The sequence below is a fragment of the Chelon labrosus genome, assembly GCF_963514085.1.
Source record: "Chelon labrosus genome assembly, chromosome: 14".
NCBI classification, from domain to species: domain Eukaryota; kingdom Metazoa; phylum Chordata; class Actinopteri; order Mugiliformes; family Mugilidae; genus Chelon; species Chelon labrosus.
Window position 1 is genome coordinate 13111569 of NC_140347.1, and position 23884 is coordinate 13135452.

At 44.4% G+C, this 23884-nt stretch overlaps 2 protein-coding genes across 2 annotated transcripts in view; one reads left to right on the top strand and one right to left on the bottom strand.

The window, feature by feature from the left end:
* grm1a (glutamate receptor, metabotropic 1a) overlaps positions 1-15581 on the bottom strand; it is a gene marked incomplete at both ends in the record, with an annotated part of 30514 nt that extends 14933 nt beyond the window's left edge. The window contains 2 exons of the mRNA XM_084559932.1: positions 12053-12302; positions 14852-15581. Of these exons, the coding sequence (XP_084416058.1) occupies positions 12053-12302; positions 14852-15581 (980 nt within the window). The remainder of the gene's footprint in view (positions 1-12052; positions 12303-14851) is intronic.
* A 2867-nt stretch (positions 15582-18448) lies between these two features.
* Positions 18449-23757, top strand: LOC311499516 (F-box only protein 30-like). Its single transcript, XM_084560519.1, has 3 exons — positions 18449-18830; positions 20717-22819; positions 22916-23757. The coding sequence occupies exons 1-3, from the start codon at positions 18774-18776 to the stop codon at positions 23108-23110; spliced, it is 2355 nt and encodes a 784-aa protein (XP_084416645.1). The 5' UTR covers positions 18449-18773; the 3' UTR covers positions 23111-23757.
* Positions 23758-23884: the final 127 nt, after the last annotated feature.

Sequence of the window (23884 nt, forward strand, 5' to 3'; positions counted from 1 at the left end):
CTGCTGCAAAACTTGTTCATTTCACCAATATTTTGTCATGATACGCTAGTGCTATTCCCTGTTGAGTCCAGAGTTACCTGTTATCATCTCTTGACGTCCATCATAAACAAAGTCTTCGTCCACAACCTCAGAATCGGAAAAATATTCAGCCATGTTGCAAAAAACTAGCTGTAGCAAATTACAGGTAAACAACTGCTCAGAGATGACATCAACCAAGTCAGAAGTTAGTAGGTCAATCTACAGACCCCGGATGATGATAACAGGTAACTCCGGACTCAACGGGAATAGCACTAGCGTATCATAACAAAATGTTGGTGAAATGAATGAGTTTCGTGGCAGATAATGCGTTATTTAGAGGCTGCATTTCGGTGCCCCAGTCACTCCCACTATATGCAGGGGCGTAGCACCAAATTCTGGGACCTGTACACTTTTAATGTCAGTGGGCCCCTATCCATGCCAGTGCACCGCAATTGTTCTTCAGCTTGCAGAAAAAGAAATAAAGCCTTGCTCAAGCCTTACACGAGATGTAAGGATGTAATTTACATCCCAGTAAATGCCCACTGACTCTGGATTACGACAACTTTAACGTTAATTGGATGCAGTTACACAACAAGTAAACTCGGTTCACCTTTCGGAAAGAAAGCAGTTAACAGTTGCTTCCCCTCATTCTGCCCTATTTCTTTTTCTTTCTGCTCTTTCTTTTTCTGGTACCCCGACTTGAGTTTTTTGGGCGGCATGATGACAGCTAGCCTCCAGGTCATTCAATGTGCGCTCACTGACGTACTTGTCACCGGCCGCTGTCCATGGGCGGACTAAACCATTTTGTGTCTCCAAGAGGGGGCCCCCAGAATGTCCAATATTTTGGGAGGGCTGTGACACAAAGTTCATTCTTTCAGTTGATGCTACCAGTATATTTGAAATACATTATGATACCAATTAATTGGAGGGCCCAATTAATTAAAAAATAAATAAATAAAAAATTCTGGATTTTCATGGGCCCTCTCCCTACTCGGGCCCTGGGTAGTCAGGTCCCCTTTTCCCCCCACTACCACGCCCATGACTATATGGATATACGCGGCGCTCCGAACGACCCCAAATGACACCAGAGTTATATGGGTGAGTAAACGATTGTATTTTATGCCAGAAATAAGGTCCAAGTTGTAAAAAACGGTAATTCCCCTTTGAATATTATTATGTAATAATTAAGGTTAGGTTCAAGCCTTTTCTTTTTGACCACGCTTAGAGTAAGGGCTCTTCTTCTTCCCTTCTCGCGCTGAAGTAGTACGAAACTTTTTAACCCTTGCAAGTCTAGACTAAATGTTCAGTAAGGAAGAACTGTTCACATGTTCCTCTAAAGTCAAACTAGGCTGTTTGTGCTGGATCCTTCCTCTGTTAATCATTTCCGATTTCCCATGGTGTGAAAACCACTTAATTCTCAATTTCAGCATCATTATTCCCGTCCAATGATCTGTTTGACCAAGCCTCGGTTTCTTATATTTGTTGCAATTCTGTGCAGCCCTCCTCCTACTTCTAAGGCTGACAACAAGATGCAGCTACTGTTTCATGAGGAACATCCGAACCAGAACAGGAACAAAAAACAACCTCGTTGTGACACTTTCCTTCCAGCTGGACAGAGATTCAAAAAAAATCATACGACAGACATGTTTTGATCATTATTATGATCATTAAATATATTTCCATCAGTGGAACAGAAACATGAATGGGCAGAGTATTCCAGTAAATGAAAAGCGACTCAAAACCTACCAAAGTACAGTAAAATTTTATAGCCATTTTCAACACTGGTCTCTTTAGCTCCACATAACAGACTGTCCTAGGGGCAATTTTTGTTTTCAGTTCAACATTTATCTCCGTGCTGATACCTCTGCATTCTTAATTAACTCAAACACGTTCTGGCAGTGGAAGAACTCATACCCATTCAGGGGCAGTCTCTCCTCAGCTCAGCACTAATGCTCCATCTCCAAACCTCTCCCTCTCTGCTTATCTGTCTCCCTTCTCTCCCCCTTTACTGTTATTTCTGTGAATCTAGTTAAAACAGGAGCGGTGGCGGCTTGTTAGCTACATGGCGGCAGCAGCGAGATTCTCTCGAGGTGACACAGAATCTCTGGGTGAGCTGGGGAGCCTTTAAAAGCCTATCCAGGCTGCTTTTATTTATTCATCGTGCCCCAGTTTGAGTTGGGAGATCAGTGTCCTCTACATTGACAGGGAGCTCTGCTGGGAGAAAATCCTTTTTTGCTTCTTACTACCGAGGGAAGTCAATTCTCGATTAAACCCCGTGACAGTGTCGAGTATCATCGGTAGCAGGGACAGACAGATGACAAAAAATTATAATCAACTGGTTGAATTAATGAAATGTGTAGGGCTGAAAATAACACTACTGCTGATGTATTCCTACACATGGGTGGTTTCTCCATTGGTTTGGTAGCGCGTCGCCGATTCTTCCACATTCGACCACAGTTTTTAGCTAGATGCCGTTAAATGTCACTGCTGTGGAAGTTTAGTCCGCCGATCTCTGAATATAGTCCAATCGTGCTAGCCGTGCGCAATGGAGTACTGCTGGCCCGTCCCTTCGGGGCGATTGCAATATGGCTGCAAATTGCAGAGATCGTTCTCACAGATTCTCATGTTAGGGAGGTTTTTCTTCAAACTGCAGATACTGTTATGCGGTTTGAATGGTTTCCGGGTGCTCTCATAATGCAAAACTTGTGTTTACCGATCGCTTCGAAGGCATTTCTGTGAAATGGGTCAAAAAAGGCTAAATGCAAAAATTTGAAAGCGAGACATTTAAATGGTGAGTTATGTGATAACATTTCTTGTATAATTAGTGCAATGATTGCAACTGTTTTAATTCATTACGCATTATGAAGCACATTGACGCTGCTGCACCTAAAATGCAATGGGATGTACAGGATTGATACTGAAGTAGTTCCCTCTACATTCAAAGGTGTTGAACCAATAAATGCTAGCCATTTAGAGGTCACTATTAAATGGGCCATCTTAGACGTCAAATAGCAACCGTTTCCCACCCTGAGAATTATGGCAGGAGCTGCCCCTGTTCCTTTTGGCATTTTTATGCCTAAAAAATTCTCCCATGTTCTTATTTTTCACAAACCCAGTTCCACCGATCATAAAACTCTTGTATGATTGGATTTTCCTGAATGACAAATGTGAAGTTGCACCCCAAATACCAGATTCATTATTCCCTCTGTAAAATGTTGGGAAAGAAAATGAAGAATAATGTGGCAGGTCTTTGTCAGGCAAGATGTACATAGTATATGAACCAAAAAAAAAAAGGCAGCACACGCTAGAACATCTATTATTCCAAAATAAACTCATAGTCGCCTAAAAAACACTGTAACCTACATAATACACACATGTTATCCCCTTGTTGTGCGGCCCCTCTTCTGTGAGGAAAGTTTTGTACTGTGTTGGCTGCTCAAATTCAGACCTGGCAGAGGTTTTCTTATTTTTTTTTATACCATGAGGAAATCACAGCGGGCAGTCTACATGTAGGTCAAAAGAGTGCATTTTTGAATTCATCAAATTCACAGTGCAGATTGCTTCTCTTCCTTCTTGTACATGTTGAGCTGCTCAGCTGAGGACTGGTGGTGCTCACCGTTCACCTCCTTTAAACTGTGAAAAATGTTACATCACAACCGGTCAAAGCCCAGAACCATATCTTCAGATCTGAGCAACTGTCCAAAAAAAATAAAAATAAAGTTTGCTCAGTGTACAGTGAAAGAAAACTAAAATCTTCACACATTAGAGGCTTAAACCTGAACCTAGAAAACAACAAATTGCTTTTTGCATGGCTTCTTTCAGCATTCTCTTTTGTACATCCACATGTGCCTTGTTCCAGTGTTCACTGACTGCACTAGAAAGCGTTGCAGCCCCTGTTAATCAGCATGTGACAACGATGTCCAGATGCAAAGCCAGTGTGCTATTTTTGATCACTCCAATGTCATTCACCCATCCCCTAGCACAAGGGAACACATGGCATCAATTGGAAAGAGAGAGATGTCCTTGACAATGTGTGGTTGCTTTCAATTAACATCAGAAGGGCTGCGTTATAAATATTCAGATGCAGCTCATTGTGCACCCTTGCTCGTCGGAACACAAACAGATGCAATCGTCGAGTCCCGACTCGACTTGAATATACTTTTCGCCGAGCCACACGTGTGCGGAAGCCGGCGGGGCTCCCGTCGCAGAACGAACGTCAACAGTGTGTCCTTATCTTATAATTACAATCTTCGTTACTGTTGTTGCCGGGAGGAATTTTTCAGATGTCAGCCATATTTTCTGAGAGGGGACCATTGTGTTGTTTCGTGCGGAGCCCCGCTGACAGACTGAATGACAGATCCGTGGTGAGACGATCGCACCAACGCCGTCGCGAGGCCAAACTAAATCTCCATGGTGACTGCTGCACATGTCTTTTTATTCCTGCTGCAAACCAAAATACGGTTTGGCTTGATTTGCGCCACTAAACCTTCATGTCGACTGCTTGCATACTCTGAGGATAACACAAAGAGGGAGTGTTGGTGGCCCACTCCCTCTTCTCTTCTGTTTTTCCGTCCTCTACAGCACTCCACACCTTTTCAAGTCCGTACTAATGTATCAGTAACTATTGTGTTCCAGCTGGAAGCTTAACAAAAGAAAAATGTTTTGGGAAAGTGAGCCTAGCAACGGCACGTTGTGGGAATAACTCTACGCGATGGTGGTTTTAGGCCAAACACACGCCTTCAGTATGTAAAGCAGCAGGGCTATTATCCCTTCCCTTCTTCTGATAAGCTTAAGCCGTGATTAATTCATCTTTAAAACAATAATATATATCAAGCTATACAATTTTATATTGGCTCGATCGACAGTTTTCATAAATCTGAATATATTTCAGGAGGATTTACGAAGGATGGATTACGCCTCAACAAAAAAATAAATAAAAAAAAAATCTGTCTTAACCCTTTTGTACGTCTACAGTTCTGGGTGGTTAGGATTTATTTTGGCATTGTTTTCAGTGCCGGTGCCAGAGATGAGGTCTCTCTTTGCTCATGCCCCGCTATTTGCCAAATGACTCGCACTGAGGAGTCAATAGGCAGAATCTCACATCCTCCGTTGCTCTCCTTCCTGAGACGGGGAGGAGATGAAAGCCTCGGAGATGACAGGAAAAAGGCAGCTAAACGTGTCGCGCCACAACTCCTCTTCCTCTCTCGCCCTCGCCCTAAACATTTCATTTATTCAAGCTCAAAGCAAACCCCCCCCTTCCCCGAGTTCCCCCCCACTCTTTGCGGGAAATTGAATAGGACAGCCAAAAATGAAGGAATCCATGTGACACACGCAACATGGGTTCACAGCTTTCTTTGCACCTCGGAGCAGCCACAAAAGACACAGTCATAGCCAGTTAATGACCGGTGTCAACGCATCACGGAGGCAGAGTATCCACAGTCCTCTCTCAGTGTCCATTTTGTCAAGGATAAAAAAAAAAACAAAAAAAAAACGAGCATTCAAGATGGGACCCAGACCAAAACTGTGAACCGTGTGTGTAAGACAGGGACAGAAATGAGCGTTACATGTGGAAAAGCAGCTTATGCAAATGATGTTTAGTAATAACAGCATTCAGGCGGCATTAGAGGGAGAGAGAAAGCGAACGCTGCTAATTGCAAGAGAGCATGCAGGCAGGCAAATGAGTAGGTGGATCCACTCCGCGCTGCCATTCAGAAACTAGGCTTGGTACCGGGAAACAGCCGGCAGTAGAGGGGATGATGACAAAAGACACGGTGCAGTTAATGTATATGTAGCTCTGCAAGCTACAAACAAACCCACAGCAGCTCAGCAGATGGAATCTAATAGCGATTTCTTTATATAACCGAGTAGGTGGAAATTAATATTCAGGATTCAGAGCTTTCCGGTAACAGTTTAAATACAAGAGAGTTTAATGGTGTTAGCCTCAGGGCAACTTTAGCTAAACACACACACACACACACACAGCACTCATATTTTTGTGACCCTGTCAGCTCACAGACAAGTTTCAACACTCAAAATTAATCATTCATTAAAATCTCTCATTTGACTTCTCTTTGAAATTTTTGACTTTCACGTGGAGCTAGGTTTGGTGTAAGCTGCGGCACAGATGTCAAAAGGGTCACATTTTTAGATCCAATAATTAATTTATGAAGTACTTTTCATGTTGAAGGGATTTTCAACGGAATAAAACATCACAGGCGCTGAATTTCGAGACTCAGCGTGTCCAGTTCGCACAAGCTGGCTGTTGTTAGTCACTACATAAACATCATTTGACATTTTAAATGATAAAAGGTAAGGAAGAATTGCGTAACGTAATTTATGAATGGAGCAGATGCTTTAGCAAAAAGTGCCGTCGGCCGGAAGCGCTGGTCAGATTTCAAAACCATGAACACAATGACACTGGATCTGTATTATTATGGGCAGCGATCTCCTGGGAGTCGCGGTGTGCATTGTTCTCTGTCGTCAAGGAATCTGTGGCCATTTCACAGCATCGAGAGCGCTCTGTGTAGCTCACACTGTTCTGTCTTGCTCACAATGTTTCTCCGTATGAATAAATTCAGAAATGGTTTTTAGTAACTGCCAAGATAAACATTGTGGTCTCTCTTTACATTTTTGCAAAGCACTTTCAGTCTCCGTTCTACCAGCTGTGTGTCTGGTAAAATAGAACACCTGTTTTATTTCATTTTCATGCATTTGCTTGCTCTCCGATTGGCATTGAAAAGATTTCTCCCCGTGGTGAGACGGATCTCTGAATTATGTTCTAAACTCGTTTGCTTCAGGGGGAGAACTTCAGAGAGGCTTTGAGAAAGATCGTTCAGGATTGATGTGCTAATTCATCCAGACAAGGTCCGCTTGCAGTGGACCAGACTAATGATGGATCTGATCTTTGATATTTTATGAAAGAATAAATAAATCTTTGTGTTCACGGATCTTCAAAACTAACTCTGGCATTAGGCGTAACATTATGACCACCTTCCTAATACTGTGTAGGTCTCCCTTGTGCCTCCAAAACAGTTGTGACTCATCAGAGAATGGACATGGTCCTTCTGAGGGTGTCCTGTGGTGTCTGGGAACAGGATGTTGTTAGTGGGGGCCTCTGGGTCCTATGGGTTGAGGGGAGGGGCCTCTGTGGATCATCCCACAGATACTTGATCAGTTTGGGATCTAGTGAATTTGGAGGCCAGGTCAACACCTTGTGCGGTTCTTCATGTTTTGTTTAGGGTGGGTTTTAAAGCGTTTTTGTGTGTGTGCCTGCTTCGGATGGCTGCTGCCATCAAGGAGTGTCATGGCTATGGGGTGGGGTTGTCTGGTCTGGTCTAGGTGGGTGGTACATGTCTAAGTAACATCCACATGAATGCCCACACCCAGCAGATACGGAAAACAAAACCATAATTAATTTGTGTTTTTAGCCATCTGTACAATACTTCACCCCTACTATTATTGGTTTCCACCACCTCTGTAGATGCATTAACTTTGCCTGTCTCCTGTTCGCTGCCGGGTAGGTAAGAACAGTAGAACACAAAGTGGTGAAAAGTGAATTAAAACAGCAGAGCAGTAAAACCAAAGTAACTGAGCTGAACAACAAGCTGTCAGCAAAAGCTTGGACCAGTAAACTGTACCTTTCACACTAGTCATTGTATTAATATAAAAAAAAAAAAACATTGATTGCTGCAGCTTTAATGTTGTGGTCAACAACTTTACTGACACATCTATCCACCCCAACCTCATCACTAAGACAAGCCTAAGAAGAGTTTCTCAGCGTACAGAGAGACATATCCCCCTCTCACTTATCTAAAAAAAAAAAATGTCTAAAACTAGATCCAGACGCGAGATCAGTGATGATAAACTAACACAATCTGTTCCCAGCTTAGCTGTCTTATCTCCTCTCCCTGTCTCTGTCAACATCTTCCTTTGTTATTTGCCGTTATTTTTTATTTTTTCCCCCATCAGGTTACTCCGGAGGGGTGTCCATTTTCACCTGTGGACAGAGCAGCAGGAGTCCACGGTCCACCCATCTCCGACCAGTTTGTCTGACTCTCCTGAGCAGCCCACCAACCAGCTTCCAGCTCTGTCACACAATCGTTTCGTTTTTCTTGCAAAGGCCCGACTTATGCAAAATCGATGCATTTCTGTGCCTGATGTCGTCTAATGTTCATGCAGAACATTTGTTTTATTGAAGAGGACAGAATCACGTCTCCGTCTTTCTGATTGGAATGAGATGGGCTATCTATGCTAGCAAAATGTCTTTGTGTCTGCATGCCAGAATACATGCATAGAATAGACAATCTCCCTTTATGCATGAAAATGTGTGCGTGTGTGCGTGTGTTTATGCCTGCAGTCGCTAAGTAATGGAGGCAGCTGATTGGAAAAATCATGACTGACAACGGAGAGAAAGACGAGAGGTCCTCAGGCTGACAATACCAGAGCAGAGTGGATGTAAAATGTTGAAGTAATGCAGAGTAGAGTCTGCAGATAAGGGACAAAGTGGGTCGAGGATGCTGCCACACCTGGCCCTTGTCTGGAGAGCCGGCGAGCTGGACAGAAAAACAAAGGCTCTCAGATTCAAACCTCTCTGAACGCCTACTTGAAGTTTATGCAGCCACTGAGGTATAGCGTTTTTGTCTGCCCCTGTATTGTTCTATGATTATCTCAATATGTGGGACGAGGAGCAAAAAACACAACACTTTCCGAATCTTTACACCTGGTAGACAACCTAAGTGACTATCCTGGGGTGGTGGTTTAATTTAAAGCTCTCATGTAGAATTGTTACATACAAATAAACATCTGTTACACACCAGCTCTTGCAAAACAAGTCCATGCAACGCTGATTAAGCCAGTCAGCCAGTCAGCAGCTGGCACATCTCTCTGAATTGCGTAGTTATTTTAAACGTAATGTCCGTGGTAACATTTGGAGTGATGCGTTCTACGTCAACCAGCAATGATTGTCGGCAGATCTGAAGAGAGGAGCCTCTTTAGCGACAAATACGGAGTAGCCTGCGGCAGCTAGGAATATGGCACAGCCGATAGTGGAAAAACAGAGTTATTAACTAAGACTACGGTGCCAAGAACAATAAAATTGATTCAAGGAAACATCCCAGAAAAGTTTAGGATTCCTTTTCCGATGCAAAAGAATCTCAGCGTTTAGAGGAAGGATTGCAGCCAGCTAATGTCAGGGCCAAACCACAAGGACGGTGTTAGTTTTCCTTGCTGGATAGTGGGGAAAGAAGGAACCAAGAGATAGTAGACTGTATAGCAACATGTCACACACAACACGTCGACAGGGTTTGTGAAATTATTCTCAGTGCCAGAAAGGAGACAAGCATTCTTCCAGCTTCTTCTCAGCTTTAAAAGTAGATATCCTATTGTGTAATATCACAAATTTGGTGGTCCTAATGCAAAAAGCTGCACTGTGTCAGATTTTGAAAGCAAATAAATAAATAATAATGTGTTTAGTTTGACTCAAACAGGATGCAACGCAACATTTAATATAACTAAAAACCTTCAATTAGTATTTCTGCTATTACACTAGGACAGTGGTTCCCAAACTTTTCGCAGCCCGTACCCCTTCAAACATTTGACCTCCAGCCATGTACCCCTACTCTCACGCACTTCAGACTCCTCATCGCTGTCCGTGGCTATGCTAGCAGCTTCGCTAGCGACATCTGCACTGCTTCTAGTATAAAGTTAGATACAGAAGTTGGGGAATAGCCTGGGTTGTTGTCGCTGGTGTGTGCATCTTCACCTGTGGGCTGACTGGTGGTAGCAGTTGAGGTCTCTCTGGAAGGGCAATCTATCCGTTTTAGCCAGAGTTCAGAATCAACTCTTCGCGTACCCCCTACGTCACTTTGCGTACCCCTGAGGGTACGCGTACCCCATATTGGGAATCACTGCACTAGGGGTTTTTGTTTAACGGCAAAACAGAAAAATAGTTACAGTTCTTGGCTAATTAAGATTTACGCAGCTCTCACGTTTTGGGCTGAAACTATGAACATTTACACATCATTGTCATTTGTTTCATTTCTGTGTTCCACCAAGTTAGGCGGTGGACAGGTGGTGTTAAGTGGATTTTTTTCGTGCACACACACGTAAAAGAGGTTTCTTCGGAAGTGAAAGAAAAAAAAAAAAAAGAAAATTAAGGAAACACGCTCTCCTTTGATGAGCCAATACCTGCCTGCCAGCTTCATTCAGACACACACATGGCTTGGCATCTGTGTGTTAGCCCAGACTTACTCTGTCATTTTAACACATTCTGTCTCTCCATCTCCTTATCTCTCTCTCTCTCTCTCTCTCTCTCTCTCTCTCTCTCTCTCTCTCTCTCTCTCTCTCTCTGACCCAGAAGCCTTTCTTCCGCCCATGGAGACTTCCATAAAAGCTAAAAAAAGAAACTCTTTCCCATCTCCCATGAAGGAAAGGGAAAAGGAGAGCTATGGGGAAGGAATGCAGCTAACCCCGGGATCATTATAATAGATAATTTAAAAGGCAACCCGAAAAGAAAGAGTGCAACCCTGCGCGGAGACACTAAATATGAATGTATGCCTCAACTATAAGAGGTCTGTCATTAACAGGGGCTGCTGGTAAAAGCAGCCAGCAGGATGTGGGAAAGGCTTCTTTAACAAATCCCTCAGTGCCGGCCAACATGAGAGGAGTTAATCAGACCAGGAAATCTCTATATGTGTGCAAGCGCTTATAGGACAATTAGATATGACCCGATTTCTTATGCAACAACTCTCAGAGGCAACTTAAAGTTTTAAAGAAAGACACCGGTGTTCTTGTCACGCCTGAACAAATGTTGCATCGGTCTGTCTCCTAATACGGTCCAGGCTTCTCGAAGCAGATTAATGGGAGTCAACGGTAAAACAGCAAAATGAGGCTTTGGCTGCAAAAACAATACTTGATAGTGAGTTAGTTTTGGACTTAATATTTATACAATATCGTCTTATTAAGATATTTCTACTCCAGCTTCAGTGGATGACAGAATTCTTTTTAGCTGTATAATTTGCACGTCAACAGTAAGAACCAACATATCAAAGAAGCCCCTTAACACACACCAGTTTGTAATCCACAAACCACACCAGAGGAAATCTGTTGAAGAGGAAGAGACAGCAATCGGTTTTCTAACCAACAACTGTTGTAAAATGCCACTGAAATGTAAACTTACATCTCAACTCAGCCTTTTAAATAGATTTGATCAACTCGGTGTATTCTCAAACACACAAAGGCATAACAAAAAAGGAGTACTGATCACATAATCACTCCTCACATGCAATTACCGTTCTAGCAGAATTGTAAAGACTGCTGTATGTTTGCCTCTGGCTCAGACCTGCATCGCTCTGCACATCTCCAAGTAATACTGCTCGACGAGGCTACAAGCTTTCGTCATGTGAAACCCAGCTGACAACTGGCCTACTACAGGCAGGTGCCTAAAATCTCCCGCATCTCTGAATTAAATGAACTGAAAACTAGCATCAGACTGTGCTGCGACTTTTATTGACAACTGTGAACGTTCCTCGAGGATGATTTCACGGCGTAATAACGACACCGCATGAACGTGTGAGACGACTTCGCTCGCCCTTTGCTAATGACTAAGATTATGGCTGCAGTCAGTCACTGTCACTCAGGACTGACGAACAGACGGAGAAATACGGAGAGAAGGATATCGACGTTTGCATCCAGTGATTTTAAGTGGATTCGGTATGATCACAGATACGCGCGTGATCATGTTTGATTGCCAAATGCCATTGCCATAAACTAAGACAGAGCACAACCGGGGAGAGAGAGTGGACTTGTTTCAATCTCTAGGTTTGTGTCTGTGACAGAAATAACAATTATTCAATGCTGGAGAGCATTTCCATTCAGTGCCATTGGTTCGTAGTCTAATTCTTCTCAGTTGCCTTGGTGACATGCACATCAGGAAGGTAACAGCGTTTCGCAATCTTCCAGCCCGTCCTTGACGTCCTGAAAGAAGCTCTCAGCTGTGAGTTGAGAGGAAACAACAAAAAGAGAAAGATTTCCATACCTGCCAACCAGGAGAAACTCTCCATACACCCCCAGCCGCCTCATGGCCATCAGGAGACCTCGGACGGTCATGCCCTCACAGAAGCACACCACCACTCGGGCTTTGGGTAGACGTTCCCGTAATTTCCTCAACAGGCGATCGAAGTGTTTCTCCCCGGCGTTGCTGTAGATCTTGTCAGAGTGGGCAATGCACAAGCCTTCTTGAGAGGCCAGCTCCTTGAAGGCCTCCATGCCGCTCTCCCCATAGTTACCTACAGGTGATGGGAAAAATACACTGTCACAACTCAGCAGGGACTGTCTTCACCGGAATTCAGCTATAAAACATTGTCCTTGGGGCAATGTATTTTGGCTGCGGCTCAGAAATATGTGGCATCAGCTTCTCATTGGGACACAATCCAAGTCAACAAAGCATTACATGCCTTGTTGGTTGCAAAACATGCATATTGACCTTATCACACAGCGGGAATAATAGCCTCCAACATACATCTCTAATTATTTCACTCATGGAAAGTCAATGTTATGCTTAAAGCACACACACGCCCTGCCACCCACCCACCCAGCAGCCGTCCACTGCATCAAGCCCTGACTGAGCTGAAGCTCTGATCCACTGATAATGAGAGTCAGAGAGTTTGCTGGCGTCTGATTGCAATCAAAGCCAAAACGGGTGAGGATGGCTATCCTTGTTTAGCTGCACACCATCCCAATCAAGAGCCTCGCAAAGCCGGTCTAAATCTTCTATTTCCATGCGGACTGCGGTGCCGGACTAATGTGTCAGGATTGTTGATAAACCCCACGGCTGGCTGTTTGGCATGGGAGCTGGATTACACGTACAATCCAATTGCTCGTGCAATGCAGGAACATGTGTTTAAGCGCGTTGCACGTTGTTGAGAAGAAAATTAAAAACACATATCCCGTAAGAAATATGAGGACATTTGTTGATGAGGGCCTCCACGCCACTCTCGGCGTACATGTGTGATGAAGATCGAATGCTGTGTTTGTGCTTTACAGAGCAACGTAGACAGCAGCTGAAATAGGAATCACACTAATGCATTTATTCTGGCCCACAATGGGCCCATGTGTTGGTTTTCCAACGGTCCTTTGATGATATCCTCGATTGCCTCGTTTCATTCTCCCACTGGTAAATGGAAACAATGACGTCCAATTATTTTACTCTTTCCATCAAGGCTGCGAGACAGGTGGGTGGTTGGTGCATTGGTTGACAGCCCATTTGACAGCGACCACCAAAAAAAGCCCGCAGTGAGCGCTCCCACCAGACAGATGATAATCGGGACAGGTAATTTATGCAATTTCACAGCCCGAGTTGTTGCTAGGGGCAACAGGCTGCATTTATAACTTGTCTTAGGTGGTGGAGAGCGAAAAAAAAATAAAACTCATGAGCTCAAGCCAGTCGTGACCACGGCTTCGGAGATAACTAAAGATAGAACAAAACAAACGAGCAAATTTACATACGACTTCTCAAAGGTCAGAATGGGGGTTGCATCATGACGTCTTAGTTATACACATTTAATTTTCTTTTTACAAAACTAAATATTCAGTGAAAACATTTGTATTTAGTTAATGCCTGCATGTAAAATAGAAAATACATGTAGTTACATTCAAACTTAGGGGTTATATTTTAGAAAGCTTCCTACTTTTATCACACACACACTTTAATGAATGGACTGAGCGACGCTGCCTCTCCTAACTGACCTGTAAATTATGACTTTGGGCTCAGAGGATCCTCCCTGTAGGTGCTTTATATGCTGAAGGTCAGACAGCTGACGCCACCTAGTTATATCTCCAGGTACTTCACCTCCCTGCCTCCCTATCTCCATCAGTCTGATAGCAGCCAGAGTCAAACACCATTTCCAACCCCCTGACTATAAGAGGACTTCAAGGATGTTTTACACTCCCCGGGAGTCTGCAGCTCCTTAAGGGGGATCCTGGGCAATGTAGCCTGTCAGTCATAATTTGGGTGCACATCACTGGCTGTGTTTCACCAAGACTTTAATGAAAAGCCGTGGACATAATTCATTTCACAGTAATTACTTGTCTACCCGCCCCGTCTCTCCCTTTTACCTCCTGTCTTCGCCACAATGCGCTGTTGTGCCGTTCGACTGTGCAAGTGGGAGAGAGAATTCTCAAAAAAGAAAGCGAGCCAATCGTGGCATGAAACGCTGAGGATATCATTTATATTCTTTTTCATTTATGCGAGTCCTCTGAAATTCGAAACAGCACCGTCGTTTCCCATTCTTGCCTCATCCTCTTTAACTTTGGCCATGGAATTAATTTAACATTTAAATGAAGGCCTACATTTTTAATGTTAAAATGGCTCCCTGTGCTGCCTGCTAGACTTTTTAAAGTTGCTATGGCGACTTTGATAAGGCAGCCGAGAAACTGCATGTTATAACAGAGGTGGAGGATGTAGTTATGTTTCTCATCTACTCAAAAAATGCTGCACAATTCAGTGTTACATTTCCCAATTTCATCCAGTGAATTAATAAGCCAGGGGTTCATACCCTTCCCAGGATATCCCAAAAAAACTAGAGAAGTTTAGAGGTCTGCCTAGTAAATCTGAATATTTAAAACTTGTGGCCTTTTCTACAAATATCCCAGCATCTATGTGTCACTGTCAAACTGAAGATCTCTGTGATCAACAGCAGCATTGTTGTGATGACATGAATAATTAAAAATACCAAAACTATAAATTCACTGTATCATCCACTAACATGACTGTTGGTACATTGTTTTAAAACAAAAATATTTTTACAGTAACGAAGGATGATTGATAAGTTCTCACCCTCCGTGTGCACTGCAGACACATAGGTCCAATTGTAACGCTTGACAATGTCCAGCATGGCCCGGGCCTGCAGGGTGTCTGAGGGCACGACCCTAAGGAAGTACTTGAACAAAGTCTTGTCACTCAGGTCGATGCTGGTGGCGGAGTAGGCAATCTGGGGGATGTTGAACAGCTGCAATAGGTTTTGCACCTGGATAGCCACAGAGCTGGATCCGGGTCCGATCACTCCAGCAATGGGTTTCTTGGAGGGTGGTGGCTGGTTGGATGGGGTGCCGTCTATACACCACTTGGACCCGTCCTTGTCATCGCGGATGGAGATGAGGGAGTCTCGGATGAACTCGATGCTCTGCTCCAGGGCCACAGAGGAGTGCCAGCAGGAGTCCCGGATCTCGCAGCCAAGGCTGATGTTGGGGAGCAGCTCGGGGTCTGCGTTGATCCGGTCCAGCGTGTGGAACATGGCCTCCACCCTTTGGATGCCGTACTGCTCGCGGACGTCCCCGCACTTCCGCTCGGCCACTTTCTCGGCGGACGGCTGGTGGTGGACGGAGAAGAGCGCGCCGATGATCACGTCTCCGTCCATGCGAGCCACGGAGCGCGACACGGCGCGCGGGACCACCGAGCGCTCATAGATGCTGCTGCTGTGGGACAGCACGAGGACGCCAAAGAAACACGTGGGGAGACACAGGAGAGCGAAGAGACCCATCTTTACGCGTGCCATATTGTGCCACATCGCGTGAGCGGTGCCAACTGTGCAGGCATATTATCTGCTCTCTATCGGTGCTTCCAGGTTTATCCCAAACATGATCTGCGAGCGCGACACCTGGGACGTATCCACGCACACCTGAGAAAAGAACGAGACAAAATGATGTGATGTATAAAAGCTATAGGAGAAACGAGGCCATATGGGCCAAGCGTTCATGTAGGTTGACTAAGCACGCATGCTCTTTTCCATCAACGCCCTATTTCACATTCCTACAGCTGGCAGCAGTCCTGCCTCTCTTATCAACTACCATCGAGATGCCTTTGAGCAAGGCACTCTTAACCCACACACGGCTTATCCGTGGGCAGCAGTGGATGGACAGTAAGACAGGTCATTTAACCAATAACTGTGCTTTGAATAACTACAAAACACCACTACTAGCTGTGTATGAGGGGCAGGTACTGATCCTGCTCTCCATTGAGAAAATCAGGCAGAAACCAGATTTCAGCACCGCGGACAGCGCGCTTTCCAAACACGGTACAAGGACGCAGTCGGGACTGTTGCCTGGACTCGTCACCCCCTCACAGACACATTCTTCACGATTTGACTCAAACGATGTCTAAAAACGATTCACTAGTCTATCTGAGTTCTGCACGAGGAAAGGAACAACACAGATTAGGCAGTTTCTCTTCAAAGCGTACATAAATTCCTCTTGCTGTCTGTCGTGCAGCCTATTCATGTGTCACTCGGCACAACAATTAACAATAACAGTAATAATACACAGTAAAAAAGACATTTTATCATTATAGGACCGATATGGGTAGTCAGTCTTAATTATCACCTTAAATCCACCCATCACTGTCATGGTCCTACCTACATCCTACACATTTTAAGCTTCCAATCCTGCTCCAAAACTTACCTGTATCCTTGAGACATGTCGTCCGTCTTCTGTGGCGCGTGGTCTTCAGCGGTATTACTTGAGTTGCTCTCTCTCTCTCTCTCCCTCTGTATCTCTCTCTCTCTCTGTGTCTCTCTCTCCCCCTCTCTCTCAACTCGATTCGTGAAAATGAAGATCTCCTCCGCCACTATCAGCTATATGTATTCCGTTCCCCCCCAGTATCCATGTCTATAAATATGCATCATCTGAGCCTGAATAACTGAAACCACTGCTTTAAAAATGAAATAAAATCTCCTGTCACATAAAATGACATAGATCAAGCATTTCAAATAAAGATAAATAGTTAGCTCACTTATTGTGAAAGGGGGACAGAATATGAGATGAGGCAATGATGCACCATGTGAATTATTTGACTGTTCACTATAACTGAAGCATCTCATATCCAAACTCATTGAGTTTACTTGAGGCTTCTAAAAACGGGGTTACTGGATGATTTCAGCACCAGGGACAGCAGACAAAGGTGTGGATTGCGCCATCTAGCGTTTGGTTGAGCTTTGTGATTGGTGACATATCAGTCATCAGGTCAACAGGGGTCAATCGTAAATCTCAGTTCTCCCATTTTTCTTTTTTAACTGTGATTAATAGTCTCATCTTTGAAACAGCTCCCCTTCCACGAGGTGAATCCAGCCACCGAGTGCGGTTTAACTTCGCTTCGCGTATTATCATAAGAAAAGACAGGGTCCCGTCCTGAGGGGCATGTGCTTTGCGCGACATGGCCCTGTCATGACTCACGCCAGGCGGTATAAATCACAAATAAACTTATAAAGAAGCCGCTATGACACTGCCATTGCTGGGCCCCGCGGCTTCTGGAGCGAGCATCAGATATTGAACCTGAATAAAAGTGACATGTTTGAAAAAGGAGAAACTACTTGGATGCTGCAGCCACACTTCGGGGCAAAGGGTGGTGGCACCGGCTCTATTCCAGGACTGCAGTCTGCATGGGTGGACTGAAAGGCTTCTTATCAAAGTAATATTGTTTTTACGATGCAACATTGGTCTAGAGAGCTATCAATAGTAGCTATCAATTAAAAGGACTAAAATTTTCAATGGGACCCAAGAGAGCTTATGTTTGCAAAAACTTCAACAAAAATAATTATTCCGTTTCGTTTCCCTTAAAACAGAAATCACTTAATCTTACGGCAAGTCTTGTTTTTGCTGGTTCTTTTGTTTTGTACAACTTGCAGCAACACCCATCCTCTCCTCCGATGCAAGATTGATAGACTCTATTAAAAACGTGACAGATTACAAACAACAGCGCATATAAACTTGCATAAACGCATGGTGTGCGGTCTTAAACGTCGGCCGCAAAACTTGTAAATGAAGGCACGGTTTTCTTAAAAGAAAAATAAATAAATAAAACAAATTGTCCACATCCAAGTTTAACCACCAAGTATATATACAAAAAAAGGTTCTATTAAAAGCACAGTTAAAGCAGTAACAGTTCACCAAAGTGTTGTAAAGTCAAATTAGCAACACCATTTAGCAATGCTGATTCAGGTATTAAGTGTTAAATAACTGCTTTCATATTAAAGATGTGCATTAAGAGAAAATCAAAGGAAACGCTATTCTTCTGCAGGGTGAAGTGAACATGCTGCAGGTTTTGGTACATCATATTACAGGGTAGCAGTACAATAAAACTGTATGTATATGTAAACTGAGTCATTTAACCGAAAAGGTCATTTCACATTTTGACAATTTGACCAGAAAGCTCATGGTGCCCGCTGCATGGGTTTGTTTCAACACTTCATGACAAGTGTTTTCAGTACCGCTAAGCACTGTACCACTGATGTGTCCGTGAGTCACCTCCTCCAGGTCCCGGGGTGCTATTATGTAGGTGACCCCAGCCTCGAAACGTGGCATCTCCCTCAGTTGGCAACTATGAATTTAGGCGTACTGAAATATTTTGTCAGCCAGCAGGCCGCTAAGGAAAATGGTACAACAGCGACATCTGCTGTTCGTTACAAGTTACTGCGCATTCGGTTTTGGACACTTTTAATCAGGTTTGGGATTGACGTGATTGTTCAGTTTTTGAAAACACGACAGTAGCGGTAGTTTTCGGTCAAATCTGGGAGACTGAGTGAGAAAATAAGCGGCTAGCAATTATTTGTAAGCGCCTGTAACACACTCCAGGGCAGTTGGTGGCGGCAAACACCGAAGAAGAAGACGAAGAAGAAGAAGAAGTCGACGAAGAAGACGAAGAAGAAGAAGACTATCATTAGCAGTTTCTCTAGAGATGTAATTACTGCCAGGGCTGTTGTATTTGCATGTGTTTAAAACAGTCAAACATATCTTATCACACCTCTTCCTGCCAACACGACCAGGTGAGAAGCGCATCGCATGCTAACCCATCATCAGCTTGCTAACTTGGCTTGTGGTGAACCGTTTAACTTCCGAGCTAGCTAGCTAGCTAGCTAGCTGGCTGGCTGTTGTTAGCCAGCGTTAGCCGGTCAGACTAAGCTAGCTTCTCATTTGTACCAAAACAAGTTGATTTAACTGAGAAAAAACGGTTGACATCAGACGAGACTGTAGCAGGCGGATGTATACAGACAAGTGTACGTACTAGTAAATGTTTTTTGTCGGTGTATGCTTTTCTACTGTGCTGTTTGTTCTTACGTAAACTTTGACTGCCGGGAGCATCAGCTAGCTGCATTATATTATTACTGGCATCTCACCTGTATTTACTTTCACGTTAAGACAAGATACACCGCGACATTGCTGGCTAAAAAATATAATGAAATCAAAGCTGGCATCAATCACAGTTAATGCTTCTCTTATCAAATGATTTCCTTTGTGGTTTAGGGACCAGATGGGTAATGCACAGTTAATGCATGTCCATATAGAAGAGCCAGGGCAGATGCTCAACTTGAGTGATTGTTAACGCAGACATGTGTCGTGTTAGCTTGGCAGCAGCATCATGTGTCATCTCAGGCATTTCATTTAAAAACAAAAACGTGTGTTTAGATGTACTGAAAGAAATCTGTTCAAGTTCTTTAGATACCTAGAATACACCAGTGGGATCCTTAATACTAAACACAATATATCCTATGCATTGTTAGGCAGTTTTTAAGTTAATTTACAATAAATAAGCATACTTTAATATGTTATACTAACTGGAAATTGCTCAATATATAAATCATCAGGTGTTAGTTAAACTATAGCTTTGTAATAAAGCTGCAGATTTTGTCTTCTGTAAGATTTTTCTGGAGATGCACCAAAATGTGCCATTTCTTTTTAGGTTGCACAGCTGTGAATGGCTCCTATGGTCGCTTTGTGTATCATATTCTCGGATAATACACTCAGAGCCAAGTGTTATTTTGTCGCCTTTTTACTGTTGTCATACTCAAGACTCAAATCCTGCGTAGTGTGCAGCATGGGATTAACATAGCACTCCTCTCAAATGTGAGAAAGGAGAGGTCGCAGCCTCCTCAATGGAGAGCAGGGAGGCTTCCTAATAAGGTGCTGGTACAGTATCAGACACAGCCTTTTCAGACGCGTCACGTGACTGCAGTTGACTTGGACGCAGGATGGAGTGGGGGCACTGTTTCACAGCTGTTCGAGCTCAGGACATGGCAATAAAAAAAGTATAAATAAAAAAGAAAAGAAAGAAGCAGAACCTCAGAAAATTAATCCGTTTGTTTTCTAGTTTTGAGTTTTGTGAATGCATTTATATGAGAGGTTACAATTATTATGTCAATGTTTGTTTTCAAGTGACTTTTACCACAAATTATGAAAGATTAAATGAGTTCTGTAACAATATTTGAATAAGTGCAGTTCACTTCAATGTGATTTATGTCATGGGGTATGCACCTGAACTCTTAAATAAGATAATTAGATATTATTATTATTATCATCATTGAAGAGTAGTCACTGTTTTGTAATCCACTGCAATGAGAATAACTTGATAAATATTTGAAGCACAGTGACATCTGGTGGTTTGGTGAAGTTATGACACCCAGTCAAGACTGGACCAAAGCTGTGGTACATCACCATGCTGAGTTTATGGTTAAGAGTTAAGAAGCATACACTGTTTTGTCTTTGTCTTTAGTATTTGTCTTCAGAAAAGGTGCAGTAGAGGCACATATCCCAAATATACATATACCAAAATAACATATTTCATACATGTGGCGTCCAGACAGTCTGCACATCAAACAGTGCGGTGGAGGAAATATACTTACATTAGTTCTCTCTCTTTGCGCTCATCTTGCAGGACAGGGGACCACAGAGTCACACTCCGATCCCTCCCACCCCTTCGGCTCTGAAGATGGAGAAGGATCATGTTCACTGTATGTCCTGTTTCAACCAGAGATGCATGTTCAGACCAGAACCAGGAATATCTTGTGACCTCCTCACCTGTCCGTCGGTGTGCGGGGCCGTGTTTCACTCCTGCAAAGTTGACGAGCACCAGCTCATGTGCCCGCTGATCAGGGTCCCCTGCCTAAACAGTGGCTACGGTTGCCCCGTCACGTTGGTGCGCAATCAGATGTACGCGCACTTGGAAGTGTGTCCAGCTGGAGTGGTGTGCTGCACTATGGAGTGGAACAGGTGGCCCGTTAGCTGCCTGGACTATACCTCCTATGAGAGTCTGAGCCGTGGGGTGGAGGAGGTGGAACAGCTGGATATGGCACTCGCGCTTCAGGACCAGCGTACACTACTGGAGTCCCTGAAGGTGATTGCCATGGCACCTACTGCGCAAGGAGAGCCGGTAACTCCCGTTGGTAAGGAGAACACAGCGACACACTCGGCTTTGCTAACGTCTGCTTCGGAGGCTTCCGCCGTTATTGAGTCATCTTCACAGTCATCACCCTCACAGCCACAAGCACCACCACCACCACCACCACCGCCGCCGGGCTCAGCAAAAGAGAAAATCTCCAGTGGCATTAATGGCTTGAATGAGGAGCACTACAGTAAACTGTACGAAGCCACAGTTGAGACTGCGAGAAGTTTAGCTGCCGCTTTAGACTTTGTTAGCAGTGCGGGTGCTTTTGAAAGCGGCACAGGCTGCAGGAGTGGAGACCTCCAGAATGGACTGGAAGACCAGACGTGTGTAGCCGTGGAAGGCTCCTGTAAAAGAGACATTAAGGAGCAAAGCGTCTGTTCAAGCTGTCTGAGTGGAAATGGAGCTCGAAAGATAATAAACACATCCAGCGGACCATTGTCAGGAACAAAGGACGCCTGTCTAGAGGCATCCTGTCCTGTTGAAGTGCAAGAGAATACAGATGCTGGTGTTTCTCAGGAGCCAGCGACCCCTCAAATGATATCTCCTGTGGATGTCAGCCAGGGTGTGGCACAAAAGGCTGCTCATGTCGTCCAGGAAGATAGAGCGCTAGTCCTTTCGGAAAGCCACGAGCCTCAGAGACAGTGCCATGCCTACCAGTTTTTCAGGGGCCAGGGCCACTATTCATTTTCTAACGGGCGGATAGGGATCGTGCCAGACAGGTCGAGGTATAGACTGCGACCCAAAATGGAGGACAAGTCAGTGGATACCTCGGACCTGGAGCAGGATGAAGACCCCATGGGTCTGGGAGAGATTGATTTGATCACTGCGGCGCTGCTCTTCTGTCTGGAAGAGTCACGAGAGTGTAGACGGATCTCTGACACAGTCTACGTCGATGGTTACCGCGTTGACTTCGGAACACAGACTTTCACTTTTCCTGCGGCAATATTGGTAACCAACACTAGAGTTGGCGACATGGCCTCTGCGTCCGCCTGTGACCACGCTGCCCCTCAGCTCTCCTACCCCAGCCCTTTCCGCACCCTGCGCCTCGGCTTAGTCCTGGAGGCGCTGGAGGTCGAGGCGGTCCCGCACAACCGCTACCTCCCTCCCAACCCCCGCTACCAGCACATGTTCCCGTTCGTCTGTGGCCAGTCGTTCCGCCGGGACCAGTTTTCCTCGCATTTCACGAACGTCCATGGAGACATCCACGCCGGTCTCAACGGCTGGATGGAGCGACGCTGCCCCCTGGCGTATTACGGCTGCACATTTTCCCAGCGTAGGTTCTACCCATCCACCCAGGGGGCCAAGGTGGTTCATGATAGACACCTCAGGTCTTTTGGGGTTCAGCCTTGCCCAAGATTGAAACTTCCAAGTGACTCCCAGTCTGACCAGTTTAGCGTGCTGCCCACTGAGATACTGCGGCACATAGCTGGATTCCTGGACAGCTTCAGTTTGTGTCAGCTGTCACTGGTGTCACGGACTATGAGGGAAGTGTGTGCCAGCCTCCTCCAGACCAGAGGCATAGTGGAGCTGCAGTGGGAGCAAAGGCAACGCCCTGGAGCTCATGGCACTGTGTCCTGGCAGATCAAAAATGCAGTGAGTAAAAAAAATATTATAAAACACTCCACATAACTGATATACCTCTGTATGTCTGATTATTTTTTTTATCTTTCAACTTTTTCTCTGCTGCAGATGTGGAGATTCAGCACCTCCTTCAGCCCGGTGCTCTCTTGGGGTTTCACTGACATCCCCAGCATGTCGGATCATCTAAAGAAGTGCCACTTCAACGTCGTGGAACACAAGACGGAGCCCGTGCCGCTCCCCGCCATGTGCACTGCACGAGATGGACACTCCCTCCGTCGCGTCCTGCGCCACGTTAACGCCTGACCACACAACGCTGACCTCTCACGGCTGCACCAGATTCACTGTGCTACTTTGTGGATGTTGCAATTAAAAGTTTTTTCAGTTTTGAAATAAATAATCTCTTCCTGCACTACACTAGATTATGAATAAGCCTTAATGAAATATCACCTTTCCTGCCAGGTCTGCGTTGCCCTCCCTGAGTGTAGGGGCACAAATATGGCATGCAGGTTTGCATGAGTTTATGCTGAAAAATGAGTCCTCCGATCAGATAAAGTATATTTTTTCTTGAAGACAAATATGCAATAGATTTATATGCTATATGATATGCTAGAAAAGTGGAATTAATATGTTGTCACTATCTTGCCTTCTGTAAGTAGCCATGGGGAAAAGCGGATTGTTGGTTAATTTGCATCATTTCTGTGTGTCAGAAGTTTTGCCAGCACTTTTCATGACACTTGCTAATCCCTCTCCAGTGATCAGTCGGTGATAAAACGGTGTAGTATTTCTGATCCCCACAGAACGTGTCAACCCACTGCAAATCTGATGTCAGGATGGGAGTACAAACAGATCCTATACAGTAATGCTGCTCCATGCATGCGATTTGCTACGATTCAATAAAGTCTTTACTGCCTTTTGTATATTTGTTTGTCTGTGTAAAGCTTCTCCAAATTATATATATGAAAAAATAAATGAACAACTGTTGTTCAGGTAGAAGGAAACTTTAACTATCAAGGCTGTACAATGACACATTGATGCAGTCAGGTTAGACTAGTAGATGTACACAGCATGTATTTAATT

What these genes read in the sequence shown, in the direction of transcription:
- LOC311499516 (XM_084560519.1), top strand. Translation starts at nt 18,774, where the DNA reads ATGTGTTTAAAACAGTCAAACATATCTTATCACACCTCTTCCTGCCAA. An exon ending in CTTCCTGCCAACACGACCAG is followed by an intron (nt 18,831 to 20,716) that starts GTGAGAAGCGCA and finishes CTCATCTTGCAG; the next exon opens with GACAGGGGACCACAGAGTCA. An exon ending in CCTGGCAGATCAAAAATGCA is followed by an intron (nt 22,820 to 22,915) that starts GTGAGTAAAAAA and finishes TCTCTGCTGCAG; the next exon opens with ATGTGGAGATTCAGCACCTC.